This window comes from Neomonachus schauinslandi, chromosome 9 (genome assembly GCF_002201575.2).
Source record: "Neomonachus schauinslandi chromosome 9, ASM220157v2, whole genome shotgun sequence".
Classification (NCBI taxonomy): Eukaryota; Metazoa; Chordata; class Mammalia; order Carnivora; family Phocidae; genus Neomonachus; species Neomonachus schauinslandi.
The window spans coordinates 30,255,903-30,266,490 of NC_058411.1; the positions used below are offsets into that span (position 1 = coordinate 30,255,903).

Consider the following 10,588-nt stretch of genomic DNA (forward strand, 5'->3'; position numbering starts at 1 on the left):
TCCCCTCTAAAACCCTCAGTTTGTTGTTGTTGTTGTTGTTTTAATTTTATTTTATTATGTTAGTCACCATACAGTGCATCATTAGTTTCTGATGTAGTGATCCACGCTTCATTCTTTTCATATAACACCCAGTGCTCCATGCAGTACGTGCCCTTCTTAATACCCATCACCGGGCTAACCCATCCCCCTACCCCCCTCCCCTCTAACGCCCTCAGTTTGTCTCTCAGAGTCCATAGTCTCTCATGGTTCATCTCTCCCTCCAATTTCCCCCCCTTCATTTTTCCCTTCCTTCTCCTAATGTCTTCCATGCTATTCCTTATGTTCCACAAATAAGTGAAACCATATGATAATTGACTTTCTCTGCTTGACTTATTTCACTTAGCATAATCTCCTCCAGTCCCATCCATGTTGATGTAAAAGTTGGGTATTCATCCTTTCTGATGGCTGAGTAATATTCCATTGTATATATGGACCACATCTTCTTTATCCATTCATCTTTTGAAGGGCATCTCGGCTCTTTCCACAGTTTGGCTATTGCGGACATTGCTGCTATGAACATTGGGGCGCATATGGCCCTTCTTTTCACTACATCTGTGTGTTTGGGGTAAATACCGAGGAGTGCAATTGCTGGGTCATAGGGTAGCTCTATTTTTAACTTTTTGAGGAACCTCCACACTGTTTTCCAAAGTGGCCGTACCAACTTGCATTCCCACCAACAGTGTAAGAGGGTTCCCCTTTCTCCACAACCTCTCCAACATTCGTTGTTTCTTGCCTTGTCAATTTTTGCCATTCTAACTGGTATAAGGTGGTATCTCAATGTGGTTTTGATTTGAATTTCCCTGGTGGCTAATGATGATGAACATTTTTTCATGTGTCTGTTAGCCATTTGTATGTCTTCTTTGGACAAGTGTCTGTTCATGTCTTCTGCCCATTTTTTGACTTGATTATTTGTTTTTTGGGAGTTTTTATTTAACAAACAATTTGTTTACACTTTAACAAAAGTTCATTTCTTTCTCTCTTTTGGTTATCAAACAAACCCAAGACGTTGGGTGGGATAAACATTATTATCATTTTCAGATTTCAGAGCAGAATGTTAGAAACATTTGAGTAATTTCTTCTCCTTTTTACATCTCTTTTAATAGCAGTGGGCACTGTCACCACAGGCAATCCCATCCTGCACATAGCCATCTTTTGGGCACTGATGGGATGTCCCATTGCACCACTCTGGAAGGTCACATTTATTGACCTGATGTCTACAGAGTTCCCCTGATGACATGAACTTGGCAGTCTGTTTGTTCTGTGTTTATTGGGAAAACATTTCCATGATTCCAAATCCCAATCCCAGTCAAAATCACATAAGTACCCAACTGCTAATAAATGGAACAGCAAGTTCTTAACTGACTGAGCCACCCAGGCACCCCTGGAACAGCAAGTTCTTGTCAACAACAAGAAATACATTCTCTGCACCTTTGAGAGGTTATTTGGAAGTAAATGAAGTCTGGATCCTCAGATGCCTGTCTCCTGCCTTTCCAATGAGTCATATTTGTATTCAAAAACAAAAAAAACAAAAACCCACAAAGAGGACTAATTTGGAGGAAATGGAGCTTTATTTGCTGCTTAAAACAATGAACAGTAGATAGGAAGATGTTACGGATTACTTTGCTTAATGACAATGTTTCTGATGTTTCTGATACGGACAAAAGGGAAGGTCCCTGCATTTTTCTGTATACTGTCAGAAATGTGCTCAGTTTCAGGCATATAGTAACATTTCCACTGCCAAGAGACTAAAACTTATGCATAGGATATTAAATTAGAGGCATTTTCCTAACCTGAAGACTGAGCCTTAGTCTCCTTGGGACCAAAATGTTTTCTAAGGTAAATAAATACAGCAGTTGACAGTAAAAACAAAACAGACAAAATAAGACTCACCACTAGTAGCAAGAAAACTTTTTTGGCAGATGCTGAGCCACTGTCAACACTACCTCCATAGCCTCTGTGCAGGCAAGAAGGTGGGGACCACCCATAGTCACAGTGGCAGTGATGTTTATTATTGCAGACACCCCTCATGTTGCAGGTCTCAGCCAGACAGACCTGTGACAAGAGAGACAAACTGACACACTTCTTGTGTATGCAGATCTTTCCTGGACCACACATGGTGCCATCTTTTACTTCACCAACATCAGGTGTGTCCATTCCTAAATGATAGTCAATACTCCAGCAGGTGACACTGTTGATGTGAGTTTGCTGCAAAGTGGAGTGATCTCTCAGATGGGGAATATCTCTCACATTCTCACACTGAACTCTCCCACAAAGGATATCTGAGGAATTACATTTTAGGTATGTTGTGCCATTTATACCACAGTGGCCAAAACGGTTTCCCAGGGAGTTGATTTCTTTATAGCAGCTCTGAGAGGCACTCTTTGCTCCTTCACCAAAAATCTCCCTGCACTGTTCATCATGGTTATTACATCTCTTTTGATAGCAGTAGGCATTGTCACCACAGGGAATCCCGTCCTGCACATATCCATCTTCTGGACACTGATGGGATGTCCCATTGCACCACTCTGGAAGGTCACATTTATTGACCTGATGTCTACAGAGTTCCCCTGATGGCACGAATTTACAGTCTTTGCAACAAAGCCCAAAAGCACAAGCAGCCCCAGGCCTCAGAGTGCAGTTCAACAGACAACAGGAATCTTGTTCACATTGCTTTATAGATCCACAGTCACATTTCTCTTCTCCTTCAACTATACCGTTCCCACAGTGCTTCAACATAAATACTTCTCCTGGACGTGGAATGTTGTGCAGACATGATCCCTGGTTTAAAGTGGTTTTTGTAAAATCTATATAACTACAATTGGTGAATTTCTCTCCTGGTACTCTGATGGCATTCATGATGCAACCACTTTGCTCACACACACAGAATTCTTCATCATGCCGCATACCCAAAGTATGTCCTAACTCATGGGCCACAGTGAGGGCAAAAAGAGACCAGGGGTCTCCTTGGAAATTATTAACCCCACAATCAATAGGAGGACGACATATTCCTGCAACATAGGCTATACCAAGTACACTTATAAGTGAATTTTTTATGAAAAAATGTGCAACATCATACTGTAGCTGGGAAAGACTGAGTTGTTTCCATTGAGCGAAATCCTCCAGAACCTGTTCTATGCTTATCATTGGGAAAACATTTCCTTGATTCCAAATCTCAATCCCAATTAAAATCACATAAGTACCCAACTGCTGATAAATGGAATCCACTATGTTGACAACAAGAAATACATCTTCCTGCACCATTGAGAAGTTGCTTTGAGAATAAATTAAGAAATTGTGATCTACCACCACAACCAGCTCCAGAAACCATGAGTGGGTCCACCATTTATCATTAGAATTTTGTTTCAAAGTTGACTTCTTAACCTCTTCAAATTTCAACTGTTGGAGTGCTATCTCCTTCTGTGTTAAGCCACATCTCACAGGTGGGAATTGTGTCTCATTAGTGTTTATCTCATAAACCAAGTGTTCAAATTTGGTAGAGTGCCTGATGGGCTCAATTTCATAAGCAAGGTCATTAATCTGTAGCATTCCTCGAAAACCTCCAGAACAGGTACTGAGGGCAACCATGGACTCAGGGATTCCTTCCACATAACCGTGATAGTAGCAGTCATCAGGAACAAAAGGCTGATCCTGGAGGAGGGCATGCTGGTCTGTGTGTGTGAACACCGGGAGGTGTCTGGAAACCAAGAGCTTCTTGACCTTCATATGGACAACATGTCTCCAGCCCCCAAACTGCAGGCTGTAGGAGAGCCAGCCTGGAGTTTTTGCACTTTTGCCTCTACCAGTCACCTTCATGGGGGTCACCACTTCTGGGGATCTGAGGTATTGGGAGGGCCCAGCCTGAGAGAAGGCAGAAGGGGATAGAGACATTCCAACCCAGAACAGCAGGAGAACAACTCTCATGAACACCTCAGCCTCACCAGCCACCATTATGGAGCTGCCATTACAGAGCCATCTGTCCGGAGAAAAAGCATGAGGCACTGCTGGTCTGGTTGCACCAAATTGGTCATAGTGTAGAGCTGACCTTTAAGGATCTGTGTCCCGGCAGAGTTGGGCATCAGAACTGCAGTGCTGAAAGTGAAAATAAAAGGGTGGGGAGGTGGTGGGATTGGGTGAGGAAAGTGGGAAAGAATCAAATGGCAAAGAAGTGATTAGTGAATTAAGAAAATGCTTTGGATTTTCTTTCAATAAATGGAGGTGGGAATTTAGAGGGGTATAGATAAGAAAATATTGGCCATATGTTGATAATTGTGAAAGTCAGATGATAGGTACTTGGGTTTTCATTATACAATTATCTCAATCCATGTAGGTGGTATGAAAATCTCCACAATAAAAAGTTAAAGCAAAACTAAATAGACTTCAGAGTAGGGGGCCTCTATATCTCAATTTGTCCAAGACCATGTTGGTTTATGCCTGTTGCCCCTGCATAACTATTGATACTTGCCCTTTTTGACTATCAAAACTGGAGAGATCAAAAACAATCACAGTTATTATGTCAGTTTGCATTGGTCTTATTATTTGCTTTAATCTTTCTTTACCGCAAGTTATTTACTTATCTCCTGGCTGTATTTGCCTTCATAACTCTACTGGACTGCAAGGTCACTGAGTGCAGCGTTTATGGTTTTAATTCATTTTAGTAGCCCCTATAACACCTAATATAGTTCTTTATTCAATGAAAAATGAAAAAAAGGTGGGGAGAGTGCTGGAGTACTTGGAATATAGATGAATGCTACTTAAAATGTATTTGTATTTGATTATTATTTTTAGAAGAGGAAAAAGATTCATAAAAAGCTAACATCTTTTAAAAGAATGGGGAGAACAACACAGTTATCTGTAAAAGAATCTCGGACAAAAGAAAATGCCTTTTGAAGAGAAACTGAGAATCCATGAAGTTTAAAGGCTTGGGAAGAGGAACTCTGTCTTCTTGGAGCAGAGTCACAGAGTGGCTGGAATTTTAGGATTGCCAGGGAAAATTCCTAATGTTTGCTCAAATATGTTTACCAACAGCTTTTGACAGTGGGTAATTTCTGTACCTGGCATGCATTGTGGCTAGCAACACTCACGCATTTCTATATGCATTAAACAAGTATTTGTGTGTTCGGAGCATATGAAGTACAGGACATTGTGCTAGATACTAGGGATCTAAAATAAAAATAGAGAGCATTAAATAAATTATCAATTTAGTTTTGATAGTTTTTGTTTGAAAAAATTCAGAAATTTGTGGTAGGAGCAAGAATGAGCTTTAAGGGGCCTGTAAGATTTTACTTAATATTTTTAAATGTCTTGTGCCCTTTTGCTGAGGAGAGTATCTGCAGACTTCATGTAGTCTCAACCGAGTGACAAAAATGAGGCTAAGAAGCACTGAGTTTGTGGAAAAACAGACAAGCAATCAGACCATTATAATGTTACCTGAACCAGATTAATCTAAGGCTAATAAAGATTATGATTTAGGGACTCTTAGTATCTAGACCTCCAAAAACCCCTGGGAGGTTTTTAGCAATGCAATTTATGAAAGTCATCAATATAAGAATGTTCAAATTAGCCACTACACAGGAAAATTTGAAATGCCCTGAATTATTATAACTCCTATATAAAAGACTTGATAAAGATTTTCTGAAATTCAATTATTTATGTAATTTGTTACCAATAACAAGTTGTGAGACTGAATTTTTTCAAGCAAACAGAACAAAACCTGGATTAATTCTGTTGCATACTTTTTCCACTTCTGTATCAAAACTACCATACACTACTGCAGGGGAAAAAAATATCAAAACAATGTGTGTGAAAATCTTAAAAATGCACAATCAGAACTGGAATGGTTTGTCTTGGCTCCCCACCCTAAGAAATGGAGACCAGAAGTCAGCTGATATTTCAGACCCTCCTATGCTTTATTGCTCTTTTCTTCATTCTCTCGGACATTGCATTTACACATCCCTAATATTCTGAGTTTCCTCATTTATGTATAGTGTCAGCTGAAAATACATTCTGATTGCCTTTCAATCACAGAGTTAAATAGTTAAGTAAGTAGGCTTCATCTTTTCCTTTTTAATATACATTATTTAAGTTTATTATTTATTCTAGATTTGCTATGCTGGTAGATAGGGAGGACGTGTTGACCTGAACAATATCCTCAGCCTTAACCTGCCTAGAGAACTTGGATCCATCTAATGGATAGGCACTTTATTCCAAGGTGCAAGTAGTTCACAAGGGAACAGCAAAGTTCATAGACAAATTCAACTATGTGAAAACTTCCACGGACAAAGATTTCTGAGTTGGGTGAGATCCTAACTTCCAAATTTTCTCTCTGTAGCTTTCTTTGTATGTTTGTTATTTATTATGGAGTGGAAATTGTTGTGGATGGGAGGATGGAAAGTGAGAAGAGCCAATAGAAATAGAGTGTTGTTGAGAAGGCTACTAAGCTCTATAAACCATGTCCTTTTTTTAAAAGATTTTATTTATTTATTTGAGAGAGAGAGTGTAAGAGAGAGCATGAGGGGGAAGAGGGTCAGAGGGAGAAGCAGACCCTTCCCCCCCCCCCCCCCCCACTGAGCAGGGAGTCCGATGTGGGACTCGATCCTGAGACTCCAGGATCATGACCTGAGCCGAAGGCAGGGACTCAACCAACTGAGTCACCCAGGCGCCCTATAAACCATGTCCTATCATTAATTTTTTCTTAGAGCTCATCTTGAGAACCTACAACAGTAGGAAAATTCTTCAAAGAATCTTTGAGCCATATTCATTGTCCTCATTATATTATGCCTAGGACCTCAGAGACCCAAACTCCTAATGGAACATCACCCTCCATTACTACCGTGAAGTGGTGTCATTAAAAATCCATATTCTTTAACACTGTTGGAATCCCAAAATAGACAACAGCCCTTCTCTATATATTTTATCAACTCTTCCTTTCCCTACAGCTATTTCAGATTCCTAAAGACCTCTACCTGTTCATTTCCCCTCTTACCCCATCATGCTGTATGCACTGTTTTCCCATCTGTCTGTCACCAATGTCTGACTTGTTAGAGAGTCATGAAATCAATTTAATGGGTCTGACCTGCAGTTTTTTCTTTAAAGAAATTGAATAAAAAAACATCAGAGGACATTCCTAGAAATTCCTTAGCAACTCATACATATGGTGCCAAAATTTGGAGATATTTGTGTATGTGTGGCCACTGGATCACAATATAAAATGGATTTCTTACTCTTCAACACAATAAAAATATATATATCTATAGTGATGCCAAATCTAAAGACAAAATGCTTTCTAGGATTTTCACCGTTACAAACCTATCTGAACCCAGAGCCATTTCTACCTCTCTTCTATCCCACTCCATATCCCAGTCCGAGTAGAAAAGTGATCCTTCTCCAGATTCAGTTCCATATCACATTTCTTACCTACATGTGGACTGATTCTATTAATGTTCCCTACTTTCAACTCTATTTCATCTGTTCCTTATTGACAGTTAGAGTAACCAACTTGTTCTAGTCTACCCGGGACTGTCCTGGTCTTAAAACTGAAAGCCCCACATCCCAGCAATTCCCTCACTCCAAGGCAAACTGGAACAGTTGGTCACTTTATCTGCAGCACGTTACCCCCAACCCATGCTCAAAAAGGAAGACAAAACAAAAATTATGAAACTTCACATTATCTAAGGTACTACTCTGGGTACCAACTCACGCAGAGAGCCGAAATTTACAGATGACTTACCAAGAGAAGAAACCATTGTTTCCATGGCTTTTTCTTTCTCTTTGGTTTGTACCACACTTACAAATGAACAAAGATTGGTAGTTGACCTCACACAACAAAGGGAGCAGAAGCCCTCCTCCTTTTATCTCTGAGGTGACAAAGTTCTAGATCTAGTTGCTTAGAAACAAGGATCTTTCACTTCAGAAACAATTGGCTGTCAAGGATATCTTGCTCTGGCCCCACTATTTCTATACAGCTTCAATATAATTGGAATTGGATAGCCTCCTCAGCTCCATTCTATGTCCTTCTACAGTGTAGCTTCATTTCTGCTTCATAATTTTGCTCATGCTACTGTGTTGGCCTAGACTGTGTAATCATTTTTCACAATGGAACTAAATTATATAGTAACTTTTTAGGTCAAGATCAAATTCAACATTCAGTATCAAATATTTTCTAAATAATCTAGACAACACTAATATACTATAATTCTCTTTATAATTACCATATTCAATAATTTTATTATAGTTTATAATCTTGCTATCTTATATTGTTTTATATGTAAGTTTTAAAAGTTGTATCTCCTATTAAATTATGTTTTTGAGAAAAATATGCTCAAAATCGTTTACTAGAGAATTTATGATACAGTATTTGGCAAAATATATAATCTATAAAATGACTTTAATTATATAAATATTACATAGAATAAAAATTCAATAAAATATTACTGCTAACTCTGAGTAGATTCTATTTTTTAAAATTTTATTATGTTATGTTAGTCACCATACAATACAACATCATTAGTTTTTGATGTAGTGATCCACGATCCATTGTTTTTGTATAACACCCAGTGCTCCATGCAGTACGTGCCCTCCTTAATACCCATCACTGGGCTAACCCTTCCCCCCACCCCCCTCCCTTCTAAAACCCTGTTTGTTTCTCAGAGTCCATAGTGTCTCATGGTTCATCTCTCCCTCCAATTCCCCCCCCCCATTTTTCCCTTCCTTCTCCTAATGTCCTCCATGTTATTCCTTATGTTCCACAAATAAGTGAAACCATATGATAATTGACTTTCTTGACTTATTTCACTTAGCATAATCTCCTCCAGTCCCATCCAGGTTGATGTAAAAGTTGGGTATTCATCCTTTCTGATGGCTGAGTAATATTCCGTTGTATATATGAACCACATCTTCTTTATCCATTCATCTGTTGAAGGGCCTCTTGGCTCTTTCCACAGTTTGGCTATTGCGGACATTGCTGCTATGAACATTGGGGTGCCTATGGCCCTTCTTTCACCACATCTGTGTGTTTGGGGTAAATACCAAGGAGTGCAATTGCTGGGTCATAGGGTAGCTCTATTTTTAATTTTTTGAGGAACCTCCACACTGTTTTCCAAAGTGGCTGTACCAACTTGCATTCCCACCAACAGTGTAAGAGGGTTCCCCTTTCTCCACAACCTCTCCAACATTTGTTGTTTCTTTCCCTGTCAATTTTTGCCATTCTAACTGGTGTAAGGTGGTATCTCAATGTGGTTTTGATTTGGATTTCCCTGATGGCTAATGATGATGAACATTTTTTCATGTGTCTGTTAGCCATTTGTATGTCTTCTTCCAAGAAGTGTCTTTTCATATCTTCTGCCCATTTTTTGGCTTGATTATTTGTTTTTGGGGTGTTGAGTTTGAGAAGTTCTTTATAGATCTTGGATACCAGCCCTTTATCTGTTATGTCACTTGCAAATATCATCTGTCATTGCCTTTTAGTTTTGTTGACTGTTTCTCATGCTGTGCAGAAGCTTTTTAAATTGATGAAATCCCAATAGTTCATTTTTGCTTTTGTTTCCCTTGTCTTTAGAGACGTGTCTTGCAAGAAGTTGCTGTGGCTGAGGTCAAAGAGGTTACTGCCTGTGTTCCCTTCTAGGATTTTGTGGATTCCTGTCTCCCATTGAGGTCTTTCATCCATTTTGAGTTATTCTTTGTGCATGGTGTAAGAGAATGGTCCAGGTTCATTCTTCTGCATGTGGCTGTCCAATTTTCCCAGCACCATTTATTGAAGAGACTGTCTTTTTTCCATTGGATATTCTTTCCTGCTTTGTCGAAGATTAGTTGTCCACAGAGTTTAACTTTTTTTAAGATTTATTTATTTTATTTTAGAAAGAATGTGAGTGGGAGGAGGGGCAGAGAGGAATCTTCAAGCAGACTCCCCACTGAGCATGGAGCCTGATGCAGAGCTCAATCGTAGGACCCTGAGATCATGACCTGAGCTGAAACCAAGAGTCAGCCACTCACCTGACTGAGCCACCCAGGTGGCCCTATTTTTAACTTTTTGAGGAACGTCCATACTGTTTTCCAGAGTAATTGCACCAGTTCATTCCCACCAACAGTCTAAGAGGGTTCCCCTTTCTCCACATACTCACCAATATCTGTTGTTTCCTGATTTGTTAATTTTAGCCATTCTGACTGGGAGACACCCCTGTCTTAAGAAAGATATATTTTAAAAGTTTTGTCTGCCACTGAACTTGGTGGATAAAATTTGCTCCTGTTCCAGGGATGATTAACAATGAAAAAAAACTGTTCCAAGAATGAGAGAGAAGGAAACTACAGAAGCTCAATCCTGAAAAAGTTTTAGTAGCAAGACTAGAGCACCTGCTTCTGATAGAACAATATCCTGGGAGAAATAGAAGTGGGGAAGGATTGAAAGCTTCTAAAGGTAGTTTTGGCTTGATTTCTCTTGCTTAAAGAAGGAATAATATTCATTTCTTTTAAAAATAGCTTTAAGGACTTCTGGTACTAGAAAAGATAAACACTCTTATCTCTATTGCTCTTGCTCAGTTCAAGTTAAAACACCAAA

At 39.3% G+C, this 10,588-nt stretch overlaps 1 protein-coding gene across 1 annotated transcript; it reads right to left on the reverse strand.

Moving 5' to 3' along the window:
- Positions 1–1,600: 1,600 nt before the first annotated feature.
- LOC110571423 (disintegrin and metalloproteinase domain-containing protein 21-like) lies at positions 1,601–4,041 on the reverse strand. The gene has a single exon (XM_021679538.1). The coding sequence runs from the start codon at positions 3,985–3,987 to the stop codon at positions 1,825–1,827; it is 2,163 nt and encodes a 720-aa protein (XP_021535213.1). The 5' UTR covers positions 3,988–4,041; the 3' UTR covers positions 1,601–1,824.
- Between the last annotated feature and the right edge of the window lie 6,547 nt (positions 4,042–10,588).

Coding starts and splice junctions, on each gene's coding strand:
- LOC110571423 (XM_021679538.1), bottom strand. CDS start 3,987: ATGGTGGCTGGTGAGGCTGAGGTGTTCATGAGAGTTGTTCTCCTGCTG.